The 19,316-nt window shown below is 51.5% G+C and overlaps 2 protein-coding genes across 4 annotated transcripts in view; one reads left to right on the top strand and one right to left on the bottom strand.

Annotated features, from left to right (window-relative positions):
* Nucleotides 1–7,600, top strand: part of RAVER2 (ribonucleoprotein, PTB binding 2) — a 37,890-nt gene extending 30,290 nt beyond the window's left edge. Inside the window, exon 12 of the mRNA XM_075424301.1 lies at nucleotides 5,460–7,600. Within this exon, the coding sequence (XP_075280416.1) occupies nucleotides 5,460–5,606 (147 nt within the window). The 3' untranslated portion in view covers nucleotides 5,607–7,600. The remainder of the gene's footprint in view (nucleotides 1–5,459) is intronic.
* JAK1 (Janus kinase 1) overlaps nucleotides 7,555–19,316 on the bottom strand; it is a 64,687-nt gene continuing 52,925 nt past the window's right edge. For all 3 annotated transcript variants that reach the window (XM_075424297.1, XM_075424299.1, XM_075424300.1), the window contains 13 exons: nucleotides 18,816–18,962; nucleotides 17,689–17,776; nucleotides 17,004–17,131; nucleotides 16,370–16,505; nucleotides 15,782–15,933; nucleotides 14,495–14,645; nucleotides 13,433–13,527; nucleotides 13,056–13,248; nucleotides 12,319–12,443; nucleotides 10,850–11,022; nucleotides 10,309–10,426; nucleotides 9,885–9,995; nucleotides 7,555–9,243 (listed from right to left, as the gene is read on the bottom strand). In XM_075424297.1, coding sequence (XP_075280412.1) covers nucleotides 9,142–9,243; nucleotides 9,885–9,995; nucleotides 10,309–10,426; nucleotides 10,850–11,022; nucleotides 12,319–12,443; nucleotides 13,056–13,248; nucleotides 13,433–13,527; nucleotides 14,495–14,645; nucleotides 15,782–15,933; nucleotides 16,370–16,505; nucleotides 17,004–17,131; nucleotides 17,689–17,776; nucleotides 18,816–18,962 — 1,719 coding nt within the window. In that variant the 3' untranslated portion in view covers nucleotides 7,555–9,141. The remainder of the gene's footprint in view (nucleotides 9,244–9,884; nucleotides 9,996–10,308; nucleotides 10,427–10,849; nucleotides 11,023–12,318; nucleotides 12,444–13,055; nucleotides 13,249–13,432; nucleotides 13,528–14,494; nucleotides 14,646–15,781; nucleotides 15,934–16,369; nucleotides 16,506–17,003; nucleotides 17,132–17,688; nucleotides 17,777–18,815; nucleotides 18,963–19,316) is intronic.

Here is a 19,316-nt window from a genome sequence, read left to right as displayed (position 1 = left end):
GTCAGCTGAAAAATCACTTCTTGTAACTTCTTGGCTTTTGTCTGTCTTCATGAAGTTTTTCTCTTTTCCTTCCCAAAAAGTTTTAAAGTTTTCTTGAACCTTGGCTAGATCCCAGAGGAGACGTGTTCTGTCTGCCCAAAGCTCCCATGTAGTTGGGGAACTGCTGCAGTCTCTGCCGGCTGTTTTCGCTGCCTGGGATTTCTTCCCCACGTGCCCATTTGGTGATCAGAGCATGGCCGTTAAGGTGGAGGGCTGCCCTTCGTCTGGACAGTGTTTTGGTGTCGTACTGAGTTTCAGACATTGGGACGTTCTGTGAAACAATATTTTCATATTTTCAGTAGCCATCGCTAGTCTGTGTAGAAATATAATTGTGTCCAAATCAAATACGAGAACTGGATTGTAGTGCTGTCAGGTAATCTGTACAAACATGTTGGGTCTGTGCTGGGACACCCACCCTGGCTCTGCCGTGGGTCTCCCTCTCTCCCGCCCTGTCCCCGTCGCCTCCTCCTCCCCAGAGTCGCCCGATCTCTCATCCTGCAGCAGGGAGACGGAACCAAGCTGTCTGCTCTTCTCCTGGGCTGCTGGCAAGGAAATCCGCGTTGCTCCAAAACTCCTGGGGTCGAGCAGGGCTGCTGCAGGAGTCGGTTGGGTCTGGGGGCCAGAGAGCGAGTGGCCACGGGGCTGGGTGGTGTTAGGTGGGTCTCGGCCTGGCCGGGAGGGGTGGATGGGCCAGGGTCGCTGCCCGGCGTTCGCTGCAGCAGCAGCTTTGCCAGACCCGTCTCCCAGTTGGACCAGACCTGGTGACCAGGTGACCAGACCAGGGTTAGAGAAGCGAGAGGGATGTGCTGTGGGCTGCTGTGCTGTCTGATTCGTGTGAGCACTAACGCAGTCTTGAATATTTTGTTGGAATCTGATTATTGGCTGTAAAGGCATTTTGATGTCTGATGGAGGTAGTTCCTAACCCCAAATCCTTAGAATACTGTCAAAAAACATGAGTAGTATTGTAGCATTAGTGTTATTGGTATTATCTTCAGTAACGTGAAGGACTCGGATGATGTCACTTGGGTGCAGAGATTCCCACGTCATCACTCAGCTCTATTTGTACCGTCTGTTCCTTCCACGTAACAAAAATTACATTGTGCTTTCATCCACTGCCAAGGCAGTGGTGCCTTGTCCATGTCTTAAGCACTTAACGTGTTTTAAACGTCTGCTTTGAACTTTATCACTGGTGCTAAACGTGTTTTGATGCTTCTCGGAGAGCTTTGCCTTTTGTTCGTTCTCATGTCCCTCGAGGATTTTCATTTCAAGTGATCTCAGGAGACAGCTGATGGGACGAGGTTTTTTCCTCCTTTATAGGAGGCTGTTCAGCAGTGGTATCAGCATTATGCTCAGGCATATAACTCTACCCCGGCAAGAGTCGATGAATTTGAAAATGAAGCCTCTGAGGTGAGAAATAATTTTGTTTTCTTCCCGTCTCCACTGGCCGTTTCTCCCATCAGCTGTAAGGCTGCTTTTGGACTCCGGACACCGGCTTTGCGTGCTGGTAGTGGCTGCTGCCGTCGGTACCGCAGGAATGAGGGGCTGGAGAGCATGGGACGAGTGGCACTGCATGGTCACCTTCTGCAGGGCTTCCCTGCACGGTTACACTCCCGGGTTCGTACGCACGCTTTGGATTGTGCCTGGCATAAACACTCCTCTCTCTGAAACCCCACAATCCCAAGTTACCTGTCAAGTTCAGGAGTGTATTAAAACACTCCTGCCAAGACACAGCACACTGCAACGTTATTTCCCCGTGAGTCTGCTGAAGGATTGTCTCTTGCCCCAGGCCATCAGATAGCCCGAGGTTTCTGTGACCGGCGAGAAGCACTTTTTTTTAAGGAATTGTGTAAACCATCACGCAAATCCTACACTTTGCTCAAGAAACTGCTGCATGCCTGAGCTGCCGTGGATTGTACACTCCTTTTAGCCATTGAGTGTGACTCAGTTATTTTCACATCCGCTGAGCGCTCGTTACTATATCAAGTAAAAACGAATTATTAAACCTGCTTTCTTTCAACTTCTGGTTGATCGTGGATCCCGTTCTGCATTTAGGAATCTGCAGGTGGATCTTACCCAGACTACAGGACCTGCTTGCAGGTCGTGCCTACCCTTTACAGTGGAGCCCAGGGATCCTGCCAGCCAGGCAGCTTGCACCTTCCTCCGCAAAACCCAGTGAAGAAGGTGAGACGGAGCAGAGTGGTTGCAGATGCTGGGGGAAGCGCTTCTCACTTGTCCCATGCTGCCACCGAGTGGACTTTGGACCCACAGCAAGCTGAGGCAGAGCTTTTCCACTGCACCCGTGCTCCTCGGGCCTGCGAGCTGCTCAGGGTCACGCGCGGTGGATGGGATGCATAAAAGCAGTGGTCAGGCAGGGTGTGCCGGTGCCAGACCCCTCCGAGCCCTGCAGCACCCTGGAGATGAGCGCTCCTCACTGCCCACGCACCTCCAAAACCCACGGGCAGAGAAAGGCCGGCTGTTTGTGAACAAACTTCTTGGAAAGATGGTACCTGTGAGGGTGAAGGCACACAAATGCCCTGCCGTAGGCAGATGAAGTGGGAAGTGAACAGAGGAGGAGGAGGCAGTTCGTGCTGGGTGTAGGTGGGGTTTTTTGCCTGACTTTCAGATGTTTCGCAGCGAGTGCCACTGCGCTAAAACCTCTGAAGCGGAGTTAGCAAGTCATGGCAGCGTCTGGGTCACCTGCAGGTGCCACTTCGTAGTACTGTTGCCTGGATTGTGGGAGGAAAAACCTTTTAAAACGGCTTTAATGTGAGATATCTAACAGATGGCAGATGCAGCCTGCTTCAGCCAGCCTCATGGAGCAAAGCTTCCTTTGCCTGACGGACCCAGCAGACACTTCGTTTCGTCAGTAAAGGATGCAGGAGGGATAGGGAAGGCGACAGAAGCCATGAGGACCAGCTGACAGGAGGCTGGAGTCTGGACTCGCACGAGGCCAGTTTAACCCAGGCCGAGACCGTGGGGATGGAGGGTTTGTTCAGTCTGAACGTAGCTCTTCTCGTTTCCCAAGTGCCTTAGGTGTCCTGAGGAATTCAGACTCTCGTGCCGTAGGTAAATCACGTTTCTCCTGTTTTTACTGATGGGAGAGATCTTAAAAGCCAGATTGTCCTCTGCGCTGGAGCGGCTGCAGGGAAGCCTGCGGTCCCCTTCACGGCCGCGTTGAACCCCTTCGCTGTGTGGAGGTTCGGAGCTGGGTTCCGCACACGATGTTCCGCCGTTCAGAAAGTCACATCTCGGCTGTGGCATGAGGTGCCCGTTTTTAAGAGGAGATTGAGAAGGAACACACAGCTGTAGCAATTCCCGACTCCTGGACAGGAGACAAGGCCTGGCTGGAGCTGGCTTTGCTGTGTCTTGGGGTGAAGATGGCCAAGGCCTGAACACGTTGCCGTGGGCTGTGAGATCTCCAGCTCTGTGCAGCGAAAGCGCTTTTGGGCTCCTAACAGTTCCAACAGGACTGAAAACAAGTGAATTTGTGACGAGAGAAGGAGATGGAGTGGAGTTTGAGCTAATGAATACCTTCCAGTTTATTTCCAGTCTAAAGAGGAAAGCTTGTTTGCGGAGGTGATGTCGGGCAGCTTGCTTGAGAGTTTGTCTGAATGCCAGTGGCCATAAAAGGCAGAAGGAGAGCGGTCGGTCCCTTGGCGTAGGCTAACGAGAAGTCGTTTGCCTCTGCGGCGAGGTGCTTTTCTCGTTCCTGGAATCAGAAGATAAATCTCTGTGCAGAGGGCACACAGGCGTGTCCCCAGGAGGCTCTCTCTCGGTTGAGAGTGCGTGCCCGTGTGTGTGCGCTCGCTGTAACCCTGCACTCTGTTTTTCTCCCGCCGTGCGGTGCGGAGGTTCGTACGGAGCTCGCAGGCGCGATGCTGTGCTCTGCCGCACGAGCCAGGACATGGCAGGGGGTTGCCAGACACGTGTGGCATCCCAACAGCTGTTAGAAACGCAGGAGAGAGGAGGTGGGCAGCTGAAAGGCTTTCCTCAAGCAAATTCCTATTTGTGATGCTGCTAAGTGCACACTAAAATTAAATTAGACTTAGCAGAGAGTAATTTGCATTGTGAATTAGCAAGGGGTGCTTCTGAGAGCTGCTGGGAAGTGCTGGGCTCAGGGATGTCTGGTCAGCACAGCTGTTCTTCTGAGGCGAGGAATTAGTGTCCCAGCTTGTTAAGGTTTCTAAAATATTCACTCCAACAGGAACCCAAACCTCAAATCTTCTGATCTAGGAGCCAGACTTAACCCAGGAGACGCGGTGTGGTTGAGCAGGACGTGGCGAGACCCGCGCCGGGTGGTTGTTACAGGGGAGATCTTCAGTCCCTTAGAATGAGGTGGCTCCTCACGCTATCTGGTAGTGGGAATCAGTGGTAGGTGGGGGGGGGCGAGCGAGCGTGGTGGAGACTCGCTGGTGAGGGCGGTGGGCTTCTCAGTCCGTAGGGCTGTGGATATTGCAACGTCCTGCCCTGATGGATCCCCGAGAGGAGCCGCCGCTGAGCCTGGCGTACCCTGAGGGGCCCTTGGTGCTGGAGCAGCCTCGGGTGCCCTCACCAGGAACTCTGCTCGGGGAACTGTGGGACTTTCGGTGTATCAGAGTGAGGCATGGTAGTCAAACTGAAGTTTCAATTAAAAGAGTGGTTACTGCTCTCTCCTTTGCTTCGGTACCACATGTAAACTCACGCCTGCTGTATTCCGCAACACGAACCCGCTTCGGCATGGCTGGAAACCAAGTCCTTCAACATCTGACGTGTTGGGCACAAACTGAAGCACAAGAAGTTCCGTCTGAACGTGAGGAAGAACTTCTTCCCTCTGAGGGTGATGGAGCCCTGGAACAGGCTGCCCAGGGAGGTTGTGGAGTCTCCTTCTCTGGAGATATTCCAGACCTGCCTGGACAAGGTCCTCTGCAGCCTGCTCTAGGTGACCCTGCTTCGGCAGGAGGGTTGGACTAGATGACCCACAGAGGTCCCTGCCAACCCCTGCCATTCTGTGATTCTGCCAGGACAGTTTAACCCATTCAGCTCTTCAAGAGAAAAGAGAGCGGCACAGAAGGCGACCCGCTGCTGCCTTGCTTCAAATGGTGAAGATGGCTGGAGCTGCCGTGACGCCGCGGGGTAACAGCATGGCCATGATGCTGCTGCTTTTTAAAAGCGTGCACGGTGGAGCGGGGCCGCCCGGCCCAGCCAGCCCTTTGCCCTCACAAAAACGCACCGACGATGGGCACCGATGCTTTTACAGTCATATTTTTTAGGGAAAGGGCACAAATGCTGACTCATGAGCTGTGTATAGCCAGACCTGGGAGCTGAAGGCGGCGGGCCTCTGGAGTCGGTTACTGGCTCCTGCTCCTTGGTAATTCCCAGGCTTTATTTATTGACACCGTTTGCGCTGGATCATGTGTCGCTTGTTTTCTTCTCGTCCTTAGGCGGCTCCAGCGAGAAGCGAGAAGCGAGGCTCGTCGTACCTCATTCCCTCCCCGGAGCCCGGCCCCGTGGAGTACGTTGGCCAGCAGACTCAGGGCTCCGCCGTGCGTTACGCAGAATCCTCGCTGAAAAAAAAGCGCGTTTATTGAGACCTAAATCGCCGCTCCTGCCTCAGGGTGCGAAGGCAGGCTTTTCGTACCTCCGCTATTTATTGCTGCCTTAACTTCAGACAAATAATTCTTTCCGTGTGGGTTATAAATACCCCAGGAGGAGCAGCCTCTGCAACGGGCAGGCTGGCCGAGGAACCGGTACTCATTGCTGCGAGGTTAGCCATTTTTCAGCAGTCTGCCTTGCCTTCCGGAAGGAGGGGACGGTGTTCCCTGTGTCGGCTGCCACGGACAAAGCAGAGTAACTCGGTGAGTTCTGACCAGCTGAAGCAATAAAAAACCCCGAGGAGGGAGTGCTGAGCCTTTCTCGAGTCCTCAGACCGAGGAAGCTGAAATCTTGATAGGAATTGTTTCTTATTTTTTTACCTCAGAATGTGGGGGTTTGTTTTTTTTTTTCAATCTTACTTTTTCCAGGATTAAGAGTTCTGCATTTACAGCCTTTATATTTTTAGTATTTCCTCTTAATCCTGGAACGGAGATATACCAAATGTATTGCCAGAGCCTCTCTGATGTTTTTCAATAAATGTTTGTTACAAGCGAGACGCTGCCGTGCTGTGTGCTGCCTTGCAATGTCAAATTCAATTTGGCGAGGCGAGACATGGACAACGAAGTAACCTTTATCTGCTTTTAGGCCAAGAATCCACAGCTTTTCCTTGGAGTAAGTAATTTATGGTTTGTGAATGCAGCTGTGTAGAAGGGGGTGCGTGGCGAAGCGGCGTCCTCCTCACGGCAGGGCTGCGGGCAGTGCTTCCAGTGACGGAGCACTGGTACAGGTAACCGAGCGGAGGACAGCAGCGGCCTGTTGCCCTTCTTCTGCCTTCTCCAAGCCTGGACAATTCAGTCAGAGCAGAAGCCGTATGGCCACGCTCGTGGGGTGATGGCGTTAGTCCTGCTCTTCGCCATATTGTTCTTTTTCTTCTGAGCACCATAACTTTCAAGCTTTGCTGCACTCCAGAGCCTGCTGGAGCAGAGCACCCTGGCTCCAGTCCTCACCCCTCCTTCCACAGGACCTTCTGCATGAATTGGTTCTCATTAGCAGGAGAAGCTCACTATTTACTCGCTCACGTAGCCCAGGTGTAGGGCAGGGGCTCACACCCATAGGCTGTGGCCAGCGGCAGCCCACGTGCTGTGGGAAAACACAGACACCGCTTCCCAGCTTCATTGTATTCCTGTTTTCTTCTCTGTAGAGACTTTGTGTTTTCAGCTGCTTTGTTCAGCAGCCTGGCTCGAGGCTTTCTTTTCTGCTGTTCATCCTTGTAGCTGCAGACTTAGAAATCCTTCCCTCAGCAGTGGGTGCCCGTTAGAAGGCCACCTTCTGCGACGGGCAGCGGGGCTTGGCTGCCTTGGGCGCCTGTTCCAGGGGCAGCTGGACTGCCGTCGCTCAGCACCGAGGCCGGAGCCCCCGGCCCTCTGTCTTTATCTTTCTGGATAATACTGAAGCCATTTTTTTTTAAAAAAAAAGGTCTTAAACTCTGCCTTTCAAGCTTTGTGATATGACGAGGATTCATATTCTCAAAGCTTAAAAAATAACACCTCCGAAACCCCCCCCAAGAAACCCCAATCCTGGTCCCTCCTCCTGCAGCCAGGCAGCGCCTGCTTACGGCACCCGAACAGCAGCGCAGACCCCGGGAGCATTTCTGGGCCGCTGCGTGTACGCGTTTGATAAACTCACTTGTAAGATTTTGTTTCAGACTGTTTGTATCTGCAACTTGCTCAACTTCTTACGCTTTTCAATGAAAAGAAATTGTTGGTGCGCCTTTTCAAGTGGGTTTGTGTGGGAGGAAAACATCTCTGGCCTGCCTGGGAAGTCAGGGCGTCGTGCAGGGAAAGGTGGCTTTGAAGACGCCGCGAGCGGATCACCGTTCCTCTGGGAAGTCTCAGTTTAAAAATCTTTCTCTGTTAAATTTATGGTTAAAAAAAGATATGCACGTGGAGAAAAAAAAAAAAAATCTTTATTAGATTTGTTTGTATAAAGAGTAACAAAGTGCTTACAGATTTAAATCAGGTTCATAAGTAACATACAGAAAAAAACAGGTAATACTGTAAAAATAAATCTAACCTCATTGTGGCTCATAATTACAATTATATATATATATAGCTATATATTTAAAGATTTCTTTCTGTTATTGCCAGAACTGAGGATCTCCTCAAAGCATTTTCAGAAATCCAGCTGCGGTGGGACCAGATCCTGGCCCAAGCCCTAGGGCAGGGGTCAGCGACCGGCACCCAGCTCAGCGCAGCCTGCGGGGGACAGCCGCCCCGCTGACGCTTCGGAGCCCGGATCGGCTCCCGACAGCAAGGCAGACGTGGTCCCAGTCTGGCTTCCCCTTCGCTTGACCGCATCCCGCACAGGCGCGTGGCTTGCGTCTGTCAGTTGCGCTACGTGGAGGCCGACATTGCTCAAGAATCGTCACCTTGGGCCCAACGAGCAGCTTCACAGACAAACTGCTAACGTGAATTAACGCGCCGGCCCGGGGAGCCGCTGACCAACACCGTGAGCGGTGACAAAGAGCCGGCTCCGTGGGCACGAGGCCTTCCTCTCCTCGCCGAGGGACGCTGCCCCGCGGGGTCAGTCCTCTGCGTCCGTTCTCCCGCAGGAGGGAAGGGCTCCCCCCCCATTCTACGCCCTTCACCCCTTTCCTATCATCCCCAAAGTGTGTCCAGAATTCCCCGCAGAGGTTTCCCCGCGCTGTGGGTCGCTTGCGGAACACGCTGCAAAGCACCGCGCTCGCGCGTGCGATAGCTGCGTCACCGGTGGGAGCTGCAGCGGGCGGGAACGGGGCGCGCGGGCAGGGGGGGCCGGGTTAGGAAAAGCAAAGCTGTTCATCCAGAAATCCATTTATCCGTGGCTTTCTCGGTGCTCCACGCTTCTCTTTCTTTGTTCTGAACACGACAGGCCATTTTTTTTTTTTAACTATACATAAAAGTATAGTTTTAACTAAACATAAGAGCTCGGAACTGCAGACTGGCTAAGACGAGCGGATTATTTTGTCTCCTCTGGATCTTTATGCCAGAGGTGGTTTATTCTCACTACAATTTAAATGCACACAAAGCACATCTGTCAGCCAAACATTTTTCCAAACCTCCTCAAAAACCCCATAAAAATGATATAATTACTGTTTCAAGTCCTTTTCTGTCCACGGGTTCAGTTATTGGAGGAGCGTGGGCAGCGGGCTTGGCGTAAATGCGAACGGCAGCGCTTTCTGGCAGCGCTCGTTCAGTTTGCGCTCGTCGGGCTGGCTCAGAGCGGGGCGAGACCGCGCTCGGGTACGGGGAGCGCTGCCTTGCAGCACCAGCGGCAAGAGGAGGTGAAGCTATTGTTTCTGCCATACCTTGTAATTAATTTGATCCAACTGTCGACTAAAATTAAAAAGGAAAACTGTTGGAAAAAGACTCCTTTAAGCACATCAGCACAGTCAGAGTACAAATTACAGTAGTTAAAAAAAAAAAAATGAAAGGTCTTGGGCATTTATATTTTGACACACGTTTACAGTACTGCCAGTATAAAAAAAGTTAATTACATTTTACTCATAATTGTTTCAAATCCTTGAATCAGATTGCGGAAGGTTGTCCGTTCGTCGTGCTTGAATATCCAGCACTTCCTCATCAGCTGGTCCACCTACCAGCAAAACGAGAGATGGTTTTAAGGCAGGTGCGAAACATTTCTCGTGTTTTCCCCAGTAGATGCCACGGAGCAGATTCTCCCTGCTGTGGCACGAGGCGCAGTGACAGAAACCCGCCTCAGGTTTTGATCAGAATTAGCAGCTCCCTGTCACCCGCGGGGTTTTTCGTTCAGGCGAAGGCACACGTTTGCCCGACAGCGCCCACAGTCGACGCAGCAGCGCTGCAGACAGCTGCGAACGACGCCACAGCTTCACCCCAGCTTCAGGAATGGGCGTTTTATCAAAATGGCTACTGCCTGCCCTGCCCCGCGCCGAGCCACGCTGCTGAGGCGCTTCCCATGCAGCAACTCCGCGGTCCAAGAACCGGGAGGGTTCTGCGTGAATTTTACACGGATCCAGATACCAAAGCGAAGTTCTGAATCCTTTCGACGTCGCAAACTTGGGAACATCAGTGTCAAAAAAACACTTTTAAATAAAGCTTAGAAAGCTTGGAAATGCCTTTCCGACGGCAAACTGAAGGGTTTCCCACCGAGAGCAGCCAGGCCCTTCAGCCGTGAGCGTGCGGTGTTCTGCTGCTAACACAGTGCCCGCAGCGTTTATCAGGGCAGCATTACCAGCGCGCCGCTGCGCTCCTTACCTCCTCCGGGCAGCCGGGTGGACGTGGCAAACGCTTCTCCTCCTGCAAGACGCGCACCAGGCGGGCGACCGTCATCTGTCCCTGCGTGGGGCCGATCATTTTCAGGAACTCCTGTGAAGGGAGCAGGAGTCAGTGGCGAAGCCAGGCCCTTTCCGACGGACATTAGAACGCCATTCCAACCTCAGAACGGAAACTAGCGGCAGATGCTTATCACGCAGATACCGCACACCACATACTACAGAAAACAGGTAGTAATATTTATAAAGACAGATTCCTCACCGGGGAACGCAGTCACCACAACTTACTCTGTACAGGGTCTTTGGTGAAAGACAACCACAAAGGTTGGTTTCCTAAGAGAAATAAATTTAAAAACAACAACAAAAAAAAAGTGATTTGAGCAGCGGTTTCTTTCCCAGCCACTTACTGCCATGGGGCTGGACTCGGAGTCGCAGTAGGTCAGCAGTTCGTACAGCGTCACCCCGAACGACCAGACGTCCGAGGCGATATAGAATTTGCTCTGAAGCAGGCATTCCGGAGCATACCTGTGGACACAACACGGCGGCGTTAAAACCTTCTTCAGAGGGGCACAGACCCACTCACACACGCACAGCCCACGTGTATTTAAAGTGAGGGAACCAACACCTGCGTTTGTAGAGTCCTTGTATATAAATTCACATGCCCACAGGGCTTGGGGTGCCACAGAAGTAGCAAATAAGGTACAACTGTTACACAGCAAGTCACTGTGAGACCAAAATCACGGGGAAACGGATCATTAAGTGCAAAAAGAAATAAACAGGACAAGAGCAGGTAAGTGTGGTGTACTGGTGCTTTTTCCTTGCTCTGATGCATCTTTCTTTAGGCCTCTTATCGAAACAGGAAAAATCGTCGGGACGCCTAAAGCCTAAGCCTGCAGGAACAGGCAAGTTACTCGGCTGCACAAAAGAAAAGGAGTTATGAGTTCCTACCAAAAAACAGGGCTGTCGAGGTCATCTTTGACCGTGTAGTACTCCTTATCGGTCTCGATTGCCTTGGTGAGCCCAAAGTCGCCGATCTTCACTCTGTTCTCGCTTTCAACAAGGACGTTTCTCGCTGCTAAGTCGCGGTGCACGTACTGACGGGAGCCCAGATAGTCCATTCCCTGTGAGATAAGAAAGCCTTTTATGCCAGTTTCTCCAATACTTAAAACCTGGTTTTCTTCAACTTCCCCTTCGAGTGCTCCCCTGTTCACGCGGCAATGCTCTGTCCAGTTTCCCATGGCAGGTTCTCCATCTGCTGGCACTTGCCAGGGTCCTTTTCTGACAACCCCCCACTAGTCTCAGCCTCTGGGTCCCTCACCAGCTAAGACTGCTGCTTCTGCTCTGCCCTGGTGAGGCCCCATCTGCAGTGCTGTGTCCAGTGCTGGGCTCCCCAGTTCAAAAAAGATGAGGAGCTGCTGGAGAGAGTCCAGCAGAGGGCTACGAGGATGGTGAGGGGACTGGAGTATCTCTCCTACGAGGAGAGGCTGAGGGAGCTGGGCTTGTTCAGCCTGGAGAAGAGAAGGCTGCGAGGGGACCTAATATATGCTTACAGATATCTCAAGGGTGGGTGTCAGGAGGATGGGGCCAAACTCTTTCCAGTGGTGCCCAGCGACAGGACAAGGGGCAACGGGCACAAACTGGAGCATGGGAAGTTCCAGCTGAACATGAGGAAGAACTTCTTCCCTCTGAGGGTGACGGAGCCCTGGCCCAGGCTTGCCCAGAGGGGCTGTGGAGTCTCCTTCTCTGGAGATATTCAAGACCCACCTGGACAAGGTCCTGTGCAGCCTGCTGTAGGTGACCCTGCTTGGGCAGGGGGTTGGACTGGGTGACCCACAGAGGTCCCTTCCAACCCCAAATGTTCTGTGATTCTGTGATTCCGCTTTGTGCTTTTTAATCTTCAGCTGAGCAGCCTCCACTTCCAGCCCCTTCTCCACAGCGGCTGTTCCTCTGGGGCTGCTAAAACCGATCCGTCTGCCTCTGCGCTGCTACAACCGCCAGCTCCAGCACCACCACCGAGCCAGAGCTGCTCGCGGCACACACGCTGCTTCCCGCTGGCCCGACCGCACTCACGTCTCTTCCTCGCTTTAGACTTGCAGGGTGCTCCTTCCCCCTTGCCAGCCCACCCTTTCTAAATGCTCTCCTCCCTCCTAGTCCTTCAGATTCCACAGGAGGAACAACTTCTTACAGCAAACTCTCACAGAAGGGAACTTGGTAATGATTCCCTTGCTGATCTTTGTGCCAGCAGCACCCTGAGCACAGGAGAGACTGCTTTAGGATTCGGGTCCGTGGGGACAAAGCAAGGAGAATGGTTGTGTTCCTAAAGCAAGCCTCTCCTCCCCTCCCCCCCCAATCTATTAAATTAATTACTGAACTAATCAGACAGCAGAGTTGCAGGCAGGCTCTGGCAGCAGGCTCACCTTGCAGATCTGAACGGCGTATCTGAGCAGCTGTTTGAGATTGATTTTGTTCTTGTTCCGGGGAAGATACTCCTTTAGGCTCCCAGAGGGAAGGAATTCCATGATGAGTTTAATCCCACTTCCTCCTGCAAGCACAGCGTGTGTTTGATTTGCGGACACGTGACCCTTCTCATGTCAGTGACCCCAGTAACTTGCGTCCGAGCCCGCAGCTCTGGCAGCGTTTGCCCTGTAAGGGTATCGCGTGGCCGTGGCCAGACTGGGAGCAAACTCCCCCTACCAGTCACTGACCCAACCCAGGGAATCTATTCCAGGCTGGACAGTTGCTGAAGGCAAAGTTCTTCAAGTTTTTAAATATCGGCTTAAAACAATCACTATTGCAAATGTGAAAAATATAAGGCAATAGAGCTTTTTTCTGTGAATAATAATGTATGCCTCTGATCACCACCTCTGGGTTTACAGGGTTCTGAGCACGGATCAGCTCGCTCCTGGAAGGCGGACGCGCCAGCCTGCCCAGGCGCTCCTTCTGCTTAACGGATGCGGGGGGAACAGCAGCCACGCTGCTCACATTCAAGTCAGCAAAGCACAAAAATGGGCAGGAGGAGGGAATTCAGAGATAAAATCCTGCTTTTTCCGTGAAGAAAGAGATCTAAACCCGTAAGAGTGAACTGAGACTGTTCTGCTTTTTAAAATGCTTCGGTTTTGAAAGAAAACCCTTACGCTTTTAGTGTATACGTTACCATCTTCTGTGCAGATTCCCTTGTATTTGACAATGTTCTCATGGTAAAGATTCCTCAAGATTTCTATCTCCTTCTTGAGATCAGCGATGTGATTCCCTCCACTCTCTGGCTTTAGAGATTTAACGGCCACTTGCTCCCCTGTGTTGTCGCCTTCGGGGTCGTATCTGCAGAGTTCAACCTTGCCAAAGTGGCCCTAGTCGTAAAAGACAAGACAGCGTTATTTAGCACAACACTGGCTAACGGTAGGGTCACGGACGCGCTGTTTCGGGCGCTGACGATTCGCATCTTCCCGCTGTGACGCAGAAAGCGCCCGCAGACAGCTGCGTACACACGCACACGAGCCCTGAGCTGCGTTCTGCACCTGACGCTGCTCTTACCTCGCCCAAGTCGCGGATTCTTTTCAAGAATCGTTTTTCAAAGAGCGTGGGGTCGACCTCTGTGAAGGGTTTCTTCTCCGAGACGATATCGGGATCTGGGAGTGGGGAGAAAAGTCCCGGTCAGACAGATTCCTGCCAGGACACCTTGGTCCTGACACGTCAGGGCACCCTTGCTCACTTCCAGTCTGCCGCTGCTAGGGCGTTGCTACCCCTACTGCCACAACTTTCCCGAGGTAAATCCTGCCTGCTTCTGGACAGGGAATTCCTTCCATTCGCACACGCCGGTCTAGCGCTGGCTGATCCTCCTCCCTCGCTTTGTGGGTTGCTCACTGGGTCTTCTTCCAGACTCCGATTCAGTTTTCTCTTGGTGTACTTCCCACCTGAGTAGTTATTCAGCTTCTATGCTCATTTATACTACGTATCATAGAATGGTTTGGGTTGGAAGGGACCTTGAAGATCATCTGGTTCCAACCCCCCTGCCATGAGCAGGGACATCTCCCACCAGCCCAGGGTGCTCAGAGCTCCATCCAGCCTGGCCTTGAACACTGCCAGGGATGTACGGGACATCAAGTTTTGCCCTTAACTGATCGTCTGTTAGTTGTTCTGTAGTAACTTCAGCATAAGATGAAGCAGGAGCCAGAGTTATCTGTGTTAACGCTCTGATTCAGTCAAGAGAGTCCTACGGAAATCTCATGGAGCTCAAAGACTGTCTTGAAACTAACTTCAGCTGTTGCACAAAGTACGGACGATCGAATGAAACAGCAGTAACGCCAACACAGCGTAGGCCCACATTCAGTAAGGACTGAATACTCAGATCCTATTTGCGCTCACAGAATCATTAAGGTTGGAAAAGACCTCTAAGATCATCAGGTCCAACCATCACCCCAGCACCACCATGCCTGCTAAACCGTGTCCCCAAGTGCCCTACAGAAAGGGCTATTTCCATGGCCGCAGGGACACAACACGCTCCTGTCCACACACCCGTCCACCCACAAGAACGCCGCTGTGAGGTGCCCAGCTTCGCCAAACAAACCAGCCTCCCTCAGCCAAACCAGGCCTTACTTTGTTCCTCCAGCTTGTTGATGTCCCTCATGATGGCTCGGAAGAAGGGTCTCTGGTGGGGGTCGTAGTTCATGCACTGTTTCATCAGGTCGGCCAGCTCCTTGCACGACGGTGTCGCCAACACAAAATGCCCCTCGTAGAACCGCTCCTTCTGCAAGGCACAAATGGAAACGCCTGCGTGAATTTTAGCTTTTAACACAATAAACCCACGTTCTCCATCACAAGGTGGGACCACTAGGTCCTTAACTCATTGTGAACTTTTTCTTAACCTTGCCAAGCAAATCCTCCTTTCCAGCAGTAACTCTAAACCGTCTCCTACCAGGAGAGAGTTATTACTGTGCAGAATCTGATGTAGTTTGGAGCAACCACTCGTGACACATGAAGTTTCTAAAATGTGCTACAGATTTCACCTTTCAGAAGCTGTTTGCCTGCCAGGTGCCAGGCTCACCACGTTACGTACGCACCGGGACGAACGGTGGAGTGGCAACGCTTGCCGACGAAACAACGCAGCACCGGCTGCTCTCCACAACCCCCCGCAAGCTCCGGGGCAGATGGGACGAGGGTGGGCTCGCACGTTTTTTAAGCTCTGCAGGACTGCCCCGGCTGCCTGCCACGTGCAGGAAGCGGACTGCAGCCAGGGCAGCAAGTTCCTTTCAGCTACCTCCTGTTAACACAACTCAGGCAATGACTCAAGCACTCAGTCATTTCCTTCAGACGAACAGCGGCTGCCTTGCTCCATCGCCTTCCCAACACAGCAAACCTTCAAGAGAGAAGCAGCCCGTTCAGGACATGCCGAGGGACTCCGGCAGTGACGAACCGAGACTGCCAGCAGTGAGGCAGAACAACATTCATTTAAACTGGTTTTAGATTTCAGGGTGAACAACAATGGTGTCCCACAGGAGACCTGTTCTGAACCGATGTCTGAAAGAACCAAGCAAGAGCAGAAGAACCTAGCTGCTTTTATACAGAACCTCAACCAGTTTATAACTGGACACCGGGGTTAGAAAAGGAGAGGTGTCAGAGTGTCAGAAGTTCTGTTCAGTTGTTACTATGCTGAGCTCTGAAAATGCCCAGCGAGGTCAGGCTGGAGCAATAATTAGCAATTTTTATAAGCAGGATGAGAATTCCCACTGCAACCCGTGGCAATTTAGATGGATCAGGCCCTTGAAGTCCAGCTGAGCCAGTTCTCCTGCAAGCAGAAAGCAACTCAAGCTGGGTATGGAAACTGAAGTGCCAAGGTGGACGCATCTGAGAGGCCAAGGCAGAGTTTATGTACGAGGGTTTTACCTCTGCTAACGTCTTGTCTTTGAGCGGTATTTCTCCGTTATAGCAGATTTCCCACAGTGTTGTACCAAAACTCCACTTATCTGCTGCAACGCTCAAATTTTTGGAGTCTTCAACACATTCGGGGGCGATCCAGGGGATTCGCTCGACGCATTCTTAGATAAAACAGAGAACCAATGCATTCTGGAGTTAATATCGAAGGACTAACAAACCAGCCTTCTATCTGAATTATTCTTGTCTAACAGCGGCTTAAATAAACTAAACTAAAGCTGCAGTGTGTGTCCAGTTTCAGGGAAATCCTGATTCTCAGATCTCAGAATGTTTCTGTGGCTTTCACAAGCTTGTTCCTTGAGCCACCCAGAAACTGAGATTCCCTCTACATTATCTCACTAGACGTAACCTGACTTTTTAAGAGAAATGAATACAACGAGCACCCCCCGCCAGCAACACTCCTTTACTGCCGTGCAGTTTTCAGATTCACGGAAGCCGATTACTTCTATTCTAGAGCCAGTTCTAGCTGGTATCAATGATACTTCTTCCTCTCCCCTTCCCCACCACCCTGAAGAGAGAAATGGGATTCCTGTACCGTACCTTGTCTGGACAGCACAGTTATGGGTATGCCCGGGTCGCTCAGCTTTATGAAAGGACCATATTCCGTGTCAATGCCCTCTCTTGCCAGCAGGATGTTTTTAGTACACACGTTTCCATGTACCAAATCCTTATCCTCCTACAGTCAGGGAGGAAAAGCATAGTGAGTGCAGCAAGCCAGCATTGCTCTGACATATAGCATAGGGGTCCACTGTGAAACACTCCAAGCTGAAATCCAAAAATACAGCTTGGAAGAACTTATCCTAGAGAAAAACAGGGAAAGGAGGAGTAGGGAAACACACTGTTTGCGTTTAAGCATTTGTGTTTGTAGAGCTGATGCACTTGGGAAAACAGATCAACTTTATCTTCCTTCTCGCAAAGCGCGTAATTGCAGGCACGCACAGAAACTGGCGGCAAACGCAAGCACGGAGCCTGCTTGGCCTGCTGGTAAAAAAGGGGCTCACCACCTTCTCTGAGAGTCTTCCTCCTTATTTAAAGCAACGTAATGAATACAGAAAGAATAGCCCACGCGTTGTATCTGAGAAAGGTAACTCCTTAGTTACTAATGCAGGTGAAACCTCTGCAGCGTCAGGCTGCAGCCGCGACAGGCAATGCTGTTGTCAGGGTGCCTCCTTACCAAGTAGCTTAGGGCACTTGCAAGTTGCTTGGCAACTTTGAATTTCCAAAGAGTTGTCAGAACTTCACTTTTCCGATGCATAAACAGATCCAGAGGCCCAAATTCAACAAACTCTTCGACCATGATATCTACAAAGTCAAGTGCATAAAGTCAGTATCGCAACAACCAGTGTCTGCAGTAACCTCCTAGGCCTGCTACCATCTTCCCCCAACACTCCGAGGCCAGGTGGTTACAATTCTGTCTTTATTTCACCTTCCTCAGTTTATTTCAGTGCTCAGAGTCCGAATTAAAAGGCTGAGAAGAGTGGCTTTATGTAGTAAATGACCAGTAAACCTGGAGCAAAGCATTTCAAAGACCACAGGGCAGAGCCTTCCCAGGAAAATAACTTCTGCCAGAGGGCTGGTTGGCACTGATGCCACCACTGTCACTCTGGCATTGCGACCTCAAGGAATCACCCTGTATGGCACTTTCCTCAAAGACAGCATTGGAAAAGGAAACTTGTTAGCAGAGAGCACTTTGCAGCTGCCTTGCTGCTCCAATTCCACTTCCGTCTGCACTGAAAAACCACAAGGCAGCAGCCGCTAACCCCGTCTCCCCCCGTGCTGGCACTGAACTGAACGGGCGCCCTGTCCCGGCCAGGCCGCTGCTTAAGCGTGCTGCCTGGAGAGATGCTCGCTGAACTCACTTTCGACGTCACGGACGCAGACTCCGTGGAGAAGGACGATGTGCTTGTGGGACACCTGCCTCATCATGCTTGCCGTTTCAAAGAACGCCTGTCAGAAAGCGAACGAGGTGAGCCATTAAACTGCTGGTCATGGCAGCAGGCATCCAAGCGTCTAACAAGTACAGAGCATCGCTTAATAAAAACATTTGCAACAGATCACCGTGTTTTCCAGTAACATAAAGGGTCAGCAACGTAGGGATAGAATCCTAGAATGGTTTGGGTTGGAAGGGACCTTGAAGATCATCTGGTTCCAACCCCCCTGCCATGAGCAGGGACATCTTCCACCAGCCCAGGGTGCTCAGAGCTCCATCCAGCCTGGCCTTGAGCCCTGCCAGGGAGGGGGCAGCCACAGCTTCTCTGGGCAGCCTGGGCCAGGGCCTCACCACCCTCATGGGGAAGAATTTCTTCCTAATATCTCATCTAAATCTGCCCTCTGTTAGTTTGGAGCCATTCCCCCTTGTCCTATCACTACACCCCCTTGTGAAAAGCCCCTCTCCAGGGCTCAGCCATCCCACTGTCGTGATGAGGCAGCGGAGCGCTGGCAGAGTGGTGGTGTTCAGTAGGTCACGTAAGCAACCAGCGCTCTTCCCTGCACTCCCGCAGACGTGCTAGGGCTCAGCATCCCCTGGGTGCTGCACTAGCCTCTCTTACCAGATGATTAAGGAAAATGCAGGCCAATTAACTTGCCTGCGGCCATGTCGATGGCAGAACTGGTGACAGACTCGCAGCCCCACGCACAAGGCGGAGGTGATTTCTGGTAGGCAGCAGGACCCTCCCTGAACTCCACAGCTCTCAGCTGACACACCTGGGAGACCCTGGGTATGGGTATGACGATGCATCTTATATCACAGCAAGGTCAGCGAGACCTTCATCAACGAGATCAGCTTACTGAGTGTGTCAAAAATCTCAAAAATGCTGGTCAGTGATGGATTTGACTGCCTAAAATGTTAAGATATACGTTCAGCATTTTCCCCATTCCCTTACTACACACACAACCTGTTTTTTTTAAAGGCTTTTCATAGTTAACCATGTACAATATAATGAGGCCCAGTATTGGTAGTACAACAGACAAAAAGGAAAAAACTTGCCAAAGAAATGTCTCTGTGGCTGGGGTCCAAGACTTTGAGGAGGACTTTAATCTCTTTTTCATTTTGATATCCTTCATTCTCATCATCTTTGTAGTTGAGAATCCCGGAGTAAATCTGCGTTCTCGTCCCTCTTCCAAGATGTTCCCCCTAAGACATAACACACCACCTATTTTTCAAGCCAGGACGTGAAGCAAACCAGCGTAGATTCACACAGATACTTGAATCTGCACTCTATTGTGCCTCTCCAAGTAAAGCGTGGATTTAGCCCTCCACCTGATCTAGCTACCTATAGACTTCCAATTATTACAGCAAGAAACCAACCACAGCGGGTTATTCGTTGCTTTAGTAGTCTCCCTGAGCATACTCACCACTGTGAACTCATTTGCTATTAAAGGGCTACCACATTTCCATTAACATCAAACATCGGTGTGCTTTAGCATTATTAGACTAAACACCAAATTAATAAACAACCGGCCTCTTATCTGCAATAAGCTGCTATTG

This window comes from Opisthocomus hoazin, chromosome 6, assembly GCF_030867145.1.
Source record: "Opisthocomus hoazin isolate bOpiHoa1 chromosome 6, bOpiHoa1.hap1, whole genome shotgun sequence".
Classification (NCBI taxonomy): Eukaryota; Metazoa; Chordata; class Aves; order Opisthocomiformes; family Opisthocomidae; genus Opisthocomus; species Opisthocomus hoazin.
Note: the sequence above shows the minus strand (reverse complement) of the source record. Positions and strands in the feature narration are given on the sequence as shown.